The 14,506-nt window shown below is 41.9% G+C and overlaps 1 protein-coding gene across 1 annotated transcript in view; it reads right to left on the reverse strand.

Moving 5' to 3' along the window:
- Nucleotides 1-14,506, reverse strand: part of usp32 (ubiquitin specific peptidase 32) — a 57,728-nt gene that overhangs the window by 26,662 nt on the left and 16,560 nt on the right. The window contains exons 3-5 of the mRNA XM_027280272.1: nt 7,351-7,456; nt 6,233-6,351; nt 5,260-5,419 (exon numbers count right to left, since the gene is read on the reverse strand). Coding sequence (XP_027136073.1) covers nt 5,260-5,419; nt 6,233-6,351; nt 7,351-7,456 — 385 coding nt within the window. The remainder of the gene's footprint in view (nt 1-5,259; nt 5,420-6,232; nt 6,352-7,350; nt 7,457-14,506) is intronic.

The following is a 14,506-nucleotide window of genomic DNA, read 5'->3' on the forward strand; positions in this document are numbered from 1 at the left end:
ACTCTGTGTGGACCTCACTGTGTGCAGACCTCACTGTGTGTGGACTGTGTGTAGACCTCACTGTGTGTAGACTGTGTGTGGACCTCACTGTGTGTAGACCTCACTGTGTGTAGACTCTGTGTGGACCTCACTGTGTGTGGACCTCACTGTGTGTAGACTCTGTGTGGACCTCACTGTGTGTAGACCTCACTGTGTGTAGACCTCACTGTGTGTAGACTCTGTGTGGACCTCACTGTGTGTGGACCTCACTGTGTGTACAGTAGACCTCACTGTGTGTGGACCTCACTGTGTGTAGACTGTGTGTGGACATCACTGTGTGTGGACCTCACTGTGTGTAGACTGTGTGTGGACCTCACTGTGTGTGGACCTCACTGTGTGTAGACTCTGTGTGGACCTCACTGTGTGTGGACCTCACTGTGTGTAGACCTCACTGTGTGTAGACCTCACTGTGTGTAGACTCTGTGTGGACCTCATTGTGTGTGGACCTCACTGTGTGTAGACTCTGTGTGGACCTCACTGTGTGTGGACCTCACTGTGTGTGGACCTCACTGTGTGTGGACCTCCCTGTGTGTAGACTGTGTGTGGACCTCACTGTGTGTAGACTGTGTGTGGACCTCACTGTGTGTAGACTCTGTGGGGACATCACTGTGTGTGGACCTCACTGTGTGTAGACTCTGTGTGGACCTCACTGTGTGTAGACCCTGTGTGGACCTCACTGTGTGTAGACCCTGTGTGGACCTCACTGTGTGTGGACCTCACTGTGTGCAGACCTCACTGTGTGCAGACCTCACTGTGTGTAGACTCTGTGTGGACCTCACTGTGTGTGGACCTCACTGTGCGTGGACCTCACTGTGTGTAGACTGTGTGTGGACCTCACTGTGTGTAGACCTCACTGTGTGTAGACTGTGTGTGGACCTCACTGTGTGTAGACCTCACTGTGTGTAGACTTGTTGGAATCATTTTAATGTCAGGTAACATTAGGTCAGGGCTGTTGGCCACCTGTAATGGCTGATGAATGACTGGAGTAAACAATGAATTGTTCTTAATATGGTTTGATCACATCATGCTTGATACCTGATGTGTATTAGCCTTGATGCATATCCTGTGTATCAATTAGTGCGTCCTTGCGTCTTTTTTCAAACCTTTTGTTAGGCATACAAATATGATTTTCCATATTTCTTAAGAGAAGCTGAACTTCTTAAATGTCGTTTTTACACAAGTAGCTAGGCAAGAACTTTGACTAAACAGAATATAATTGGCTAAAACTGTGACTATTAGGGATAAGCATTAGTACTCCACACTCACTCACTATACTGTATAAAGTACTCATTTACATCTGAACATGTGCAGCTGCAGAACCCAACAGTTTCTGTCACACATCACTTAGTAATTATGTGATTAATGAATGGAAGATTACAAATCTGAGCATTTGATGCCAGCTTATTCAAACTGAAGAAAATGATACATAAAAAGCTGAGAAATTGTCTTCATATTGGACGGTGACAATGTCAGACAGAAAACATGAGGGGTAGGAGAGAGAGAGAGAGACTCATGAAATACAACAAAGCTCCCTGGTTAGAATTCAACCTGGGACATTGCAGTTATTGTAACTACTGTACTACAGTACTTTTTCAGTACCAGTGTACCGTTCAACACCAATGAGTTCCATAAAGGAGCAAAAATGACTTGAGAGTAGCTTTAAACAGGCCCTACAGCACAGACCAACAACTGCACCCCGGGTCCACAGGTGCCATATTTACCTTCCCCAACAGAGTCATTTTATGGTCATTTTCTGTCTTGGCTGGAACTATTAAGACCACAGTCAACAGAAATGTATGCTCTGCAGCTGCAGCCCAACATCAGACGTCCACTAACAAGCAGGTTTATAAATAAAGGGAAATAAAAGTGATGAATGTTGAATTCATGCACTTTCTGATTCACTGGCTGTGAGCTGATTTTCTGAGGTGACTTTACAGAACAGGGAGACCGCCTAAAAACAAACAAGAATGATCTCCAGGTCCATTAGCCTGTTGAGCAGCTGAATACCACCGAGTGCTTCTAGTCATTTCACACATGAATCATTTAAATGAGGCAAGAAATATGAATATCACAGCATCAGTGATCACATTAACTAGTGCAGTGTGCGTGGTGCAGGGCTGAGTGTGACGGAGTGGAAACAGATATAGAAGGCGGCAGTAGGAGGAGAGGGACCTCGGTGAAGGAGACATGGAATAATGAAAAAAGGAAGATTGAGTGAAAGGAGGAGAGCGAGTGAATCAAGGTGATAAGTTGAGTCATTTTCCAGAGCGCTGAGTGCCACTCATGGCAGGGGGAAAAAAAACACAGCGATGCAATGACTTCATCTGAGCTTTAACGACTGTTTAGAGCCGTGCGAGGTATTTCCTGAGACATCTGCCTCTACTAGGAGGCAGATGGGGGATGAAGCAGGGGGAGTATCTGCTTCACATCACAAAGTGCAACAGCGCAGCTCTCCTCGTTCACCCCTCTCTCAGAAGACGAGGTATCCAAACTGATCATTAACAACCGACCCACCACCTGCCTGCTGGATCCCATCCCCTCTAAACTCCTACAAGATATCGCTCCTACAGTAGTCCCACCGATCACATCCGTGATTAATGCCTCGCTTAACCCCGCTTTGGTTGAAAATTATCGGCCGGTGTCACTGCTTCCCTTCCTCTCGAAAACCATTGAGACGGCGGCCTCTAAACAAGTCACTGACTTCCTCACCCATCACCATCTACTTGACCCAAAACAGTCGGGTTTCAGAAGTGGCCACTCCACCGAGACAGCCTTACTATCTGTCTCAGAAGCCTTAAAAACAGCCAGAACATGAGGGCAACCATCTGTACTCATCCTTCTTGACTTATCGGCTGCCTTCAATACAGTCAATCACGACATACTCCTAGCCACACTCGCTAACATGGGCATTACAGGCTCTGCCCACTCCTGGCTCGAGTCCTACCTCGCTGGACGCTCCTTTAATGTGTCTTGGCAAGGTCGTCTGTCATCGACTCATACCCTCTCCACGGGGGTGCCGCAGGGGTCAGTGCTGGAACCTCGTCGTCCCATGTTATCCGCTCACACGGCTTCTCTTACCACTGCTATGCCGATGACACACAGCTATACCTGTCGTTCCAGCCGGACGACACCACGGTCTCCGCACACATCTCCGCCTGTCTCTCTGATCTGTCAACTTGGATGAAAGACCACCATCTCCAGCTTAATCTGTCAAAAACCGAACTCCTGGTCATCCCTGCCCATGAGTCAATCTGCCATGACATCAACCTGAAAATTGGTACTGTCACTATTACCCATAACCATGCTGCTAAAAACCTGGGCGTCGTACTAGATGATCGTCTTTCTTTCTCTGAGCACATTTCCTCCGTGGCGAGGTCATGTCGCTATGCATTGTACAATATTAGAAAAATCAGACCGTACCTGACCCAATATGCCGCTCAGCTCCTGATACAGGCTACAGTCAGCTCCCGCCTCGATTACTGCAACTCCCTCTTGGCTGGCCTACCTGCTTGCGCGATCAAACCATTGCAAATGGTCCAGAATGCTGCAGCGCGACTGGTTTTCAATCAAGCCAAAAGGTCACATGTCAACCCACTCTTCAGCGACCTGCTCTGGCCTGACCTGTAGCTGCCAGAATTAAACCCAAAGCTCTGACGCTAGCCTACAAAACCATCTCAGGATCTGCCCCTGCCTATCTCAGCGTCTTACTAAAGGCTCACGTCCCGACCAGGGCGTTACACTCCGCTCATACAAACCGTCTAGTTGTACCCTCGCCTCTCGCAAAGCGAGGTCACTCTAAACTCTTCTCTGTGGTTGTTCCCAAATGGTGGAATGACCTACCAACGGCTACAAGAACAGCAACATCCCTTTCTACCTTTAAAAAGAACTTTCTGTTTCGAGACTGCTTCCCTGCCTAACAAAACTAACAACTACTCTGTGCTCCTTTACACCTTTCTCAGCTCATGTCCTCCTGTGTAAGTCGCTTTGGATAAAAGCGTCTGCTAAATGCAATGTAATGTAATGTAATGTAATGTAAAAAAGACAAACACTCTGACTGCAGCAGGTCCCTCAGAACGCCATTATCAAATCCTAGCACTGGATTCATGGCCAACCTTTTATTTTAATTCATTCATCACTTAATTTGTTGATTTCGTTTGCTGTTACTGCAAACTTCCCATTTGCTCCATGTTTACCATGTTGTCATATCATACTCAGACCACACCTCAGTATATCACCACTCTGCTGCACTTAGTTGATCTTTTTAACAGGGATACTGTTTGCATTCACTATTCCATTCTACTTAGCAGTTTCTCTGATTGGTGTTAAGCTACTTTAAATAAAACCAATAGTTCCTGCACAAATGTTTCACATTAAAAGCCGTTCAGTGGCATCAGGTGTAAGGCATGCATCAATTTTTTCTGGGAGGCGTTTAATGTGAAACATCTGTGATGTCATCTGTGAAAATATCAAATTCAAGGACTTTTCAGGCTAAATTACTTACTTGACTCCTACCTAACTGGTAATCAGCTGATCAACAGGCTAATTGATCCCCCTTCATTTTTGTTCTTCCTGTTCATATAATTCAGTTCATATGCGGTCAACTCAAAGTCCCCATCGTCCTCAGGTCTGATCCAAGTCTCAGATATACCTATTCTTGTAAATGGATTCTTGAACTGAATTAAATATTCTTTGATATTTTGGAAGTTGGCATATAGGCTTTGACTACTTGACAGGACTGCACCCCTTCTTAAGTATCAAATTCAAGGACTTTTTAAGGATGACCTCTTATTACTTCATATTCAAATGAAATGTTTAAAATCAGAGCTGAAGCAGATTTATGAACATTTAGTAAAAAAAAAACTATTTCTACTCTTACACAAAATGTATACATTTGAATGCTTTCAATGACCTTTGTTTGTTTATGTCTATTTTTAAAAACTGTCAAGGCCTTTATTTTGCAGTTGTTTGAGAATTTCAAGGACCCAAGGAGGAGAGAAAAAGTGATTAGAATAAATTAGTGAAAGAGAACGCTAACATGCTGATCAGAGAAGATTGTTGAGTATGAGTGACAGGCCAGTACTCTTATCTGGCTTTTATGTGAGTAAAGTATTTAAATAAAATATTTAACAAAAGACTAAATAACCATCAACTATGAGCATGAACATCACATCTGACTATGCTGACATATAATAACACAGATTCAGTGTCTTTGGTCCTTACAGTGTGTGACGCCAGCCAGGGTCTGGTAGAAGGTGGGCGTGTCGCTGTCATCGGTGAGCGTGACACACACGCCTCCAGACAGGAGCCATCTGGACAGAGTGAAGGCCTCCTTGTTCTGTAGGAGCCAGTTCCTGAAGCGCTCATAGTTCACCTTGTCACCCTGCCGCAACACAAAACACACAGTTAGTCTGTCAAAGCTAAAAGATGGCCAGGATCTGTCATGAAAGTAGAAATGCCATGAACATCAGAATGGACTTCATAAACATTTCTTATGTCATAATAATGTTTAGCTTAATGTGTCTATTTAAGTTCTTTGGTGTCAAAAAGAAGTGAGCATTTGAAGTATTATGGAGCACATGTTATGAATAACGACTAACAGGTGGAGACAGGAAAGAAGGCGTCGTGTACAGTCATGGTTTAGGATTATTACTGTCACACTTTTTAATGGACTTTATGAACTAACACAGTACATGGAGGAGGCACTTTTAAAAGCTTTGAACAGGTTAATTGTGGAAATACCTGGGCTGACATGCATGCGTGTTACCATGGTTACCCAATGATTTCCATAAAGTCTCATACAATCAGCGGATGATGTAATAGTAGTTCAGCTTTTGAAACGGTGCTTAAATCAAACATCTACTGTCAGACTTTCATACCACATGTCATGACCAGCTCCAGAGCCTGCGCCTCAGTCCATGTTAACTGTGTCTGACTTCTGGCTAGCTTGATCTGATCTGAACTGATTGACACAGCTGGTCCTTCAAAAATAGAACAGCTGTGTATTCTCTGCAGAGCAGAGGGAGTTGCTGCTGGTATGGTTTGTATTGCATATACAACTTATCATTCTGTAGCTCACTTAATATTGTTATTAGCAAACCCACAATGACTTAACAGAGACATTTGACTGTGGTACGTGTTCACATATGTATCCACATGGTGACAGACTGACAGGCTGTGTGGTGCGTTTACTGACCTCACTGAAACACTTCTTGAGGGAGGTCGGGACTTCTCCATCCAGGACCTGCAGAACCGCTTCGATATCTTCCCTTGCAGCATATCCACCCAGATCACTGGCAAACAGACTGAAGAGGTCTGTGAGCACACACAAACACAAACACACAAACACACGCACACAAGAGTGAAGTCAGAAGAGAATTCAGCTTTATCACAGGAAGGCAGGCCTCTTACACGCAGCTGCAGTAAGGAGGATAGAAGCTACAATGTCAATACTGTCCTGATGGATAAGGCTGCCTGCAACACATCAACCATGACTACCAGAAGAAGAAACAGAGAGAGACAGACGGAGATAAACAGGATGAAAGAATAGCAGGAAGGGTGATTCCCTCAGGAAGGAAATTATTTTAATATCTGTTTATTGGCTTGTCAATTCAAACACCAGTGAAGTTATGTCTACGTTAAAACAGTGTGGTCCAATGTAATTTCATACAGGTAGCTATGATTGTAAACTTAGGAGTTGTTTTGAGTATCTAGGTGACTGATAGCTAGGGGAAATTTCAAAACATGGAACGCTCCGGGATGAATCGTCAAAAGATGAGGGAACGTGTTCTATCTGTTCTTTGATAAGCAGCAGAGAAGTAAACACAGTCACAGAGCTTCAATTGTGTTGCGTGCACTCTACAGGGCGAGTGAAAGATTAGTGGAAATCCAATAATGTATTCTGAAGCTTAAATCGATTCAGCTGAATTCAGCAATAATAATCCAGTGTTTCCCTCCCTACAAGTGTTTGGAATTTAGCCATCCTCTAAACTGACAAGAAAACAGGATTTCTGAGAGGTAAATAATAATCAAAATCAAAGTATCAGAAACAAAACACTGAAGAGATCATAAAACAAGTGAGAGAACTTCTCAACACTATCTTTCAAACTACAATAAATCAAACACGACAGACGGGAACAACAGATCCTCTGCAAACTGGTGATTCCAGCAGAGGATGAGAGTTGCTGTTTCATTATACATCACATGGAGCTACAAAGACTCCAAGCTCTCCTCTGAGCCCCTTTAATGAACACTTGGTTGTTGTTTGGTTGGAAACATCCACATGCACTCTCTGCTAACTCATCAGAAACTTACACTTGGCCTTCTCCTCATCGCGTCCTCGGGTCAGAAGCACCAGACCCACGATCAGATTGTTGAAGTGAAGCCCTTTGGACGAGCCTCCAAATGAGGTGTAGATCACCTGAAACACATTAAAGACACACATCATTACATACTTGGACGGAGGTTTGCAGGGATGATGACCGAGGGACTAATAAAGTTCTAATGAGATACCTCCAGACCCTCCAAATAACAGCAAAGTGGACCCTGACTAATTCAGACGAGTGATGGAACAACTGTGGGCCATAAAATGGAAACCAGCTCATATTATCTGAACATGTCCAAAGTTAGGACATTTCTAGAAGGATGAATTTGAGAGAAGTGTTCCTCCAAGATATGTCAAAAGATCCAAGGGTGGTCGTTCTTAGTTCAGTCCCTAAGGATTTAAGGGGAGAGCTAATATCTATTTGTGACAAATAGGGTTGCAAAGGGGTGGAACGTAAATTTCTTTCTAAACTTTCCCAGGGAAGTTAGGCTGGGGAATTTTGGAAATACTTGAAACTTTATGGGAATTAACTGTCAGCTGGGGGAAATTTAAACCAAATCATCATCATATCCAAGCGTAAATCTAAACATTCTGTTTTGTCATAAGCAGACATGCAAAATAAAACAATAACATTTCAACATTTTTATTTGTAAGTAGAATTTTATCAAGTTTTTATTATTATTTTATTCTGTCGTCTACAAGCTCAAATGCTCTAAAGTGTGGTCCAGTGCCTCAATAGCCCTGCAGTAAGCAGTGTGTATATGAGGAATAGCAGATATTCAAGTGTACCTGCATGGAATCTGGTCGTTTTAGTCAAGATTATGCTAAAATATATTTTCCCCAACTATTTAATTATGTAAATTCACAGTTTAGTTCCGTTTATTCCCATTGAAAATTCACAAAATTTTGCAACCAGAGTAACAAATACTGTCAGGAGCTGTGATCAAATGTATAATATAGCAGTAAATAAACCAGTAAAAACAAACTGTGTGTTGCTGTGTGAACACGTTCACCACGCGAGCAGAAGTCCTTCATTCACAGAGCAGCTGAGCGACAAGCCTCTTCCTGATTTGACCAAAGTCATCAGCTGTCACCAGTCTGATTACATTTCATCACTTCCATGGACGTCTAACCGCGTTTCAGAGACAATAACATCGCTTACACCTGTAAAATCTACGATCCAATAAAGCTGCTGTGCAATTAAGACGAGCCTCGTGCAGAAGTGGAAATAATGAAGCCCATTATGAAGCAATGTGCTGACTAGGAGAGGGAAAGAGTGCATGAGGACACGACCCATTTCCCAAACATCATTTACACTTTAACAGCACAACAGTGGCCACATGGCAGATGAGTTATTACACAGAGTATCACATTACAAGATTACTGCGTTTGTGGGAACATGTGCTTCTTCAAAAATGACTGTTTGGTTGGAGTCTGAAAAGGAGAAGAAGTCTGATCAGCCAAGACAAAACAAGGAGCTCGTACCTAAAAGAGGGGCTGCTACTGTCACATGGATGTGCCTCACAGAAAACCATAAAGTTATTTTGCAAATGAATATTTAGTTCGCTGCTAAACTGAAGATTTGCACAAAGGTTCTTTCTCTAAAAATATGAGAAAGTATTTTTTATTTGTAGAGTATATCATTTCAAATGTAAATGAATGAGTGTTTCCATATTTTCTATGAACTATTCATGCATTGAATTCACAGAAAATATATATTCTCCTTCATATTACCATATGAAAATAACACAAGCAGTAGAAACATTGTTTCCTTGCTCATTCATGGAGGATGCAAGTTTCTAGTCCCACCTCTGCTCCACCCAGGCATTACTCTACGGTGGAAATTCAATGGTTCACGTCGCCTCTGGAGAAAATGAGAGGTGCTGAAGTGTCGTGGTGGTCTAGAGGTTAAGACACATATTATATAGTGTGATCGCAGTGTCCACGGTTCAGTTCCCAGCTTTGTTCCATGTAATTTCCCTTCTTCTTTTTCCCTCGTTTAGACAATGACAATGGCATACAAACCTACGACGGGCTGCAATTTAGTGCTAAGTTATTTAATTACCGTGCAAGGACCATTTACTTCTAAAAAAGGTATGAGATGTAGACTTTTAAGGTTAGGTTCTTGTGTCAGATCTATTGTTACCAAGGTCAAGAGTGATCTTCCATCATCCACTGATGCAGCTTTTGTTTCATCTGCTGATGTAGAAATCATTTATTGAGTTTAATGTATCTCTTCATTACACTGGCCTTAGAACCACACTGGAGATGGCTATCAATCATCAATTAATCAATACAAAAATATGTTCATCTTCATCAGTATAAGATCATTTCAAAATCCAAATCACTGCAGCTCTTTCCTCAGAGTCAGAGGTCCATGCAGGGGGTGCTGCTGTCATTTAGCACAGCTGCACTTGTACACTTACACAGCATCATGTTGTTTGCATGTATGTGAGCTGTGAAGAGGTGACTGTGCAGTCTGTGAGCTAATGAAGTGTGTCCAAAAAAAAGAGAAGTCAGAGTGTGTCATACTATGCAAAGTGTTTAAATCTACCACCAAACTTCCCCTCTCTGTGCTGCGCTCATTCAGGCTACCGGATCATCCCACCCACCTCTGGTCTTATTTTAGATGTACATGAACTCCTGTCTGTTTATCTGGACTCTATTTATGTCACTGTGATCAATATAGACCCATCTCATCTTCTGTACTCAATTAAAGGAACTGCAGTATCAACGGTTCAAAAGAAACTCTCAGTTAAAGTATTGACAAATTCAAATATGTATATGTATTCTTCACTGATCTACTGTAACCCTGCAGTGCTTTGATGATTCAGTCAGAGACATACACTACAGCAGGGGGATCCATTTCTACATGTAAACATAACAGCTGCAATATGGTCATCTCTATTATTTGATCAAAAACAAACAAACCCTACAATATAATGACATGGCATTTGTTCCCAGAAACTTAAGTATGCAAAACAGGTAGAGTACGAGGCGGTGGGGAACTCCGCTCAACGTAAAAATTAAAGGCCGGCTTACTCATTGTGGAAAGTTTCTTCTTTCTTTTTTTTTGTGAAGCGTGAGAGAAAAATGTCTGCTGATGTCATCAGGGGATGTCACACCACACGTTAAGATAACACATGTAGAACCCCAATGTGATGGAGCTGCGACTTCTCTAACCAAACAGAAGAACTCAAACCACGTTCACAGAGTCCTCGTCACTCAGCCTGCCTGATAGTGTGTTTACCTCCCTGGAGAGACGGCAGCGTGACATCTGTCACAATGTCAAAGGCACAACGACTCAGAAAGAGTTATTTTCACAAAATATTGGATATTTATATGATCAATCATATCATGCTCCAGATTTCTGAGTGCATTTCTGAATATAAATTATATGACCAAACACAAACCGCTCTATTAAAGGTCAAAACAGACAAATCTGTAAATCCCAATGACGTCGAATCATTTTAAACACAGCTAATGTCCCCATAGCCTGACACATACACTCTGTTTTTCATCCACTACATAAAAAGCAGCATGTGTGGACGATCACTGAACTTGTGCGTCACCGCGAACACAAACAATCTAAAGAAAAATATGATCTCTGCACATTAAACATCAGCGTTTGCTGACTGACTGGCACGGCTCTGGCTTTCTTTGAACTGTCACTATGTGCAGCAGCCATGTTTCTCTTTGAAGAGACTAGCAGTAACCTTAGATCTGGACCGCTGTCGCCACAGTAACTGCTGCCATGGTGACAAAGGGGAAGGGGGAGAGATGCTGGGAGAAAGGAGGAACGTGTTGTAGAAGATGTGTGTGTACGTGTGTATTTGCAGTGTTATATGACCAGAGTTATATGACCATCATATCAAAGACAACACATGTATGTATAATGACTCATGTGTTCTAAAAATGTCACAAATGTGAGGTCAAGGGTGTGTTTTGCATATTGTTCCTTCACTGTGACGTTTGAGCTTCACTCTGCAGAATTGTGTGTGTGTGTGTGTGTGTGTGTGTGTGTGTGTGTGTGTGTGTGATGAGTTTGACACTAGAAGAGATTTTATCTCAGCTCCTGGATGGATGAGATGAAGTGTCAACTCAGAAGTTAGAGATATGTTCAGCAGTTCAATATTTGCATATTGATGTCATCCAGTAAGAGATTTTTATCTTTAAACGTTTAAATACATTACACAGCTCAAACAGTCGGTTTATTCTCTGAATATTTTTATACTTCAGAATATTTCTGACTCTGCCAACTTCAACATCCACAGGGAGAGTATTAGCTCTCAACCGTGCGAGTTAAGATTGACAGGCTGGGTGAAGTGAAGGCACCTATCAATCAGAAGTGGACGTGTGAGGAGAAACCAGAGACATGTGCAGCATGGAGGTGTACTTCTATGAATCTTGGATGGCGACCAGAAATGTGCATAACTGAAACACACTGGAGGTGTTAGATTGTTTTACTCATTATGGTCTGCACCGAGCTGAAGTCGCCTGGAAGTCAAGACAGTTAACAGCTGGAGTTTGAACCGCTTTCACTGAGGGCAACATCTGTCTGTGACACAAGCTCTAATACTGATGCATATATGCAGTACTGTGGACTAAAATACAAGGCTCCAGATTCAGCCCAAGGCACTGTGAGATATACCAGCTGCCATTCTCAATAACTGTCTGATGGGTTACACTGAGGCTCCTTACCTTTAATGGCTAAACCATTTTATCGATCCTGCGATATATATATTGATTTTGTTTCTCCAGAAAGTAGCGATTTTTCAGCCACGAGTATCGATACATTAAGTATTAGAACATTTCCAGCAAGTTACCCGTCTAGATACTCTCTTTACACAGACGCCGACGTCTTCCTCTAACTGTTTACGCAGTCAGAGTGAGGAGATTCAAGAGAATGGCGGTGAACATAAATCCAGCACCTTCATGCTTAAAAGCAGAAGTACTCCCACCACTTCGGTTTAACCCTCGGAGGACGGAGGCGGATCGGCGGATGCGCCCAAAAAGTCTAAAGTTCTATTCACATATCTGTGAATATCTCTGAAATGGTTTATGATGGAGAGATGTGTTTTTTTTAACTGTTTTCCTGAGATTCCACTAAAGACGGAGATGTGCGGTTTGTGTCTGTCTGACACTTCCTTGTTGTTCTAATCCACCGCGGAAAAGAACAGATGTTAGGCAGACCGAAAGCGCAGTCAACGAATGGGCAAATGTTACTAGGCAGACTAGTTTCTTTTTCAGCCAATCAGTGGACAGTAGGGGTGGCACAGTACACAAAAGTCACGGTTCGGTACGTACCTCAGTTCAGACCTTACGGTTCGGTACAGTGCAGGAAAAAAAAAACATAACCAAAAAGGCTATCCTCAAAGGCTGTTTTTATTGTGCAAATCTCAAGCTGAGGTAGTCTCAAAATTTTAGTTTAGTTTTAGTCAAATGTGAACACAGGGTATTTTAGTCCAGTTTTAGTCAAAACATTTTAGTCTTTTTCTATTTATTTCGGGAATATTTTTTGTTTGTTTATTAATTCCAGTTCACTTGTGTTCCACAGCTAACACATTGATTAAATGTTTTGACTGAATTGAATGAATTCAACTTCAATGCAACTTTACTAAGTGTCTTGTCTGTTGTTTCAATACACACTTAATATGCACTTAAATTTCATTTTTTAATCTACTAATAGCAGGTACACCCTATTATTACATGTTCTACATGCAATTGTTAAATTTCAATATAAATAAATTGATTTTATGCCAGTTGCATCTACTAAAATGTTAAAATTAAGATGAGTCCATCACTGTTAGTGTTTAGCACAAATGGGGAGGCTAGACTCATTCTTGACTGTTATGCCATATGCGCACATTTTAATAATGGAAACGGGTTCGGGCTCTACAAAGCTGTCAATCAAAACGGGCCAGGCTGGGCTCAGGTCGAATTCTATCGGGTCTGGGCCGGGTCGGTCCTGACTTCTAAGGCCAGTTTCATGCTCTAGATTGCGTCCATACACCGTGTTTCTCCTGCATACTGTTTGTTTTTTAAGCCACAGGTGCGAGAGCAGCCAGAGGATCTCAAACGTGTGGCCGTGACGTTACCTACAGTAAAAAAATGAAAATGCGCGTACCGAAACGTGACCCCCATACCGTGACGGTTCAATACGAATACATGTACCGTGCCACCCCGAGTGGACGGTATCTATGACGTATAAAAGAATAACTTCAGAAATACTATTTCCATTGAATGATAGGTTCCACTCAACTTTCTGGAGGCTCTTTGCTTTGTTAAGTGGCATGTCTGAAAAAAATTAGGCAAAAACACATGGGACCTTTTGTATTGAAAGGGCATTATTTTATTGCTCTTAACACATTTGGTTGAAAAACTGCATATGTCAGGCAATGGGATTGAAAAGTAAGATTTTCATTCAAAAACTCTATTAGTACTGTTTGAGGTGTGATATGACAAAAATCAGATTCATTTTGTCCAGCATTTGCAAACTGTAGACTGTCTGTCCAGTCAGAGTATCGAATCGTATCGAATATCGTGTATCGTATCGTATTGTAAGATTAATGTATCGCTATAGGCTTACTGCCCGGCCCCATCATGCTCTTTAAAAACAGGAAATACATAACACTAAAGGAAATAATGATGCCTTTTCATTGGACCTTTAAGTCCTGTAGTGGCGTACAGAGCTAGACTTTGTGCCGAGTGCGACTAGAAGTGGAAGACTGCAATTAAAACAGAGGTGTTATTAATTCTTTAAGATTATTAAGGATCCACCTTCAGTGCCTGTGACAGATCCCTGTAGCAACCGATAATGTAATAACTTGCCAATAATGCAATAAAGTTTTTGAGCCAATAATGTAATAAGTTATTACGTTATTGGCACAGTATTAAAAAAATCCTTTGAAATGTAATAACGGCAGCCAATAATGTAATACATAAATAGGTCTGCATTTCTTGGAAATAAAATAATATTTTGTAGTTTTTGTGCAGTTTGCTCATCAAAAATAGATATAGTGGATGGCACAGTTGTCATATTCATTCATTAATGGTACGTACTATGCAGCACTCTCTCTCCTTAATTATGGTTGTAAGAGCCACATTATTGGCAGGTATTACATTATCGGCTGCTACAATCCCTCC

The sequence above is a fragment of the Larimichthys crocea genome, chromosome VII (assembly GCF_000972845.2).
Source record: "Larimichthys crocea isolate SSNF chromosome VII, L_crocea_2.0, whole genome shotgun sequence".
In the NCBI taxonomy this organism is placed as follows: Eukaryota; Metazoa; Chordata; class Actinopteri; family Sciaenidae; genus Larimichthys; species Larimichthys crocea.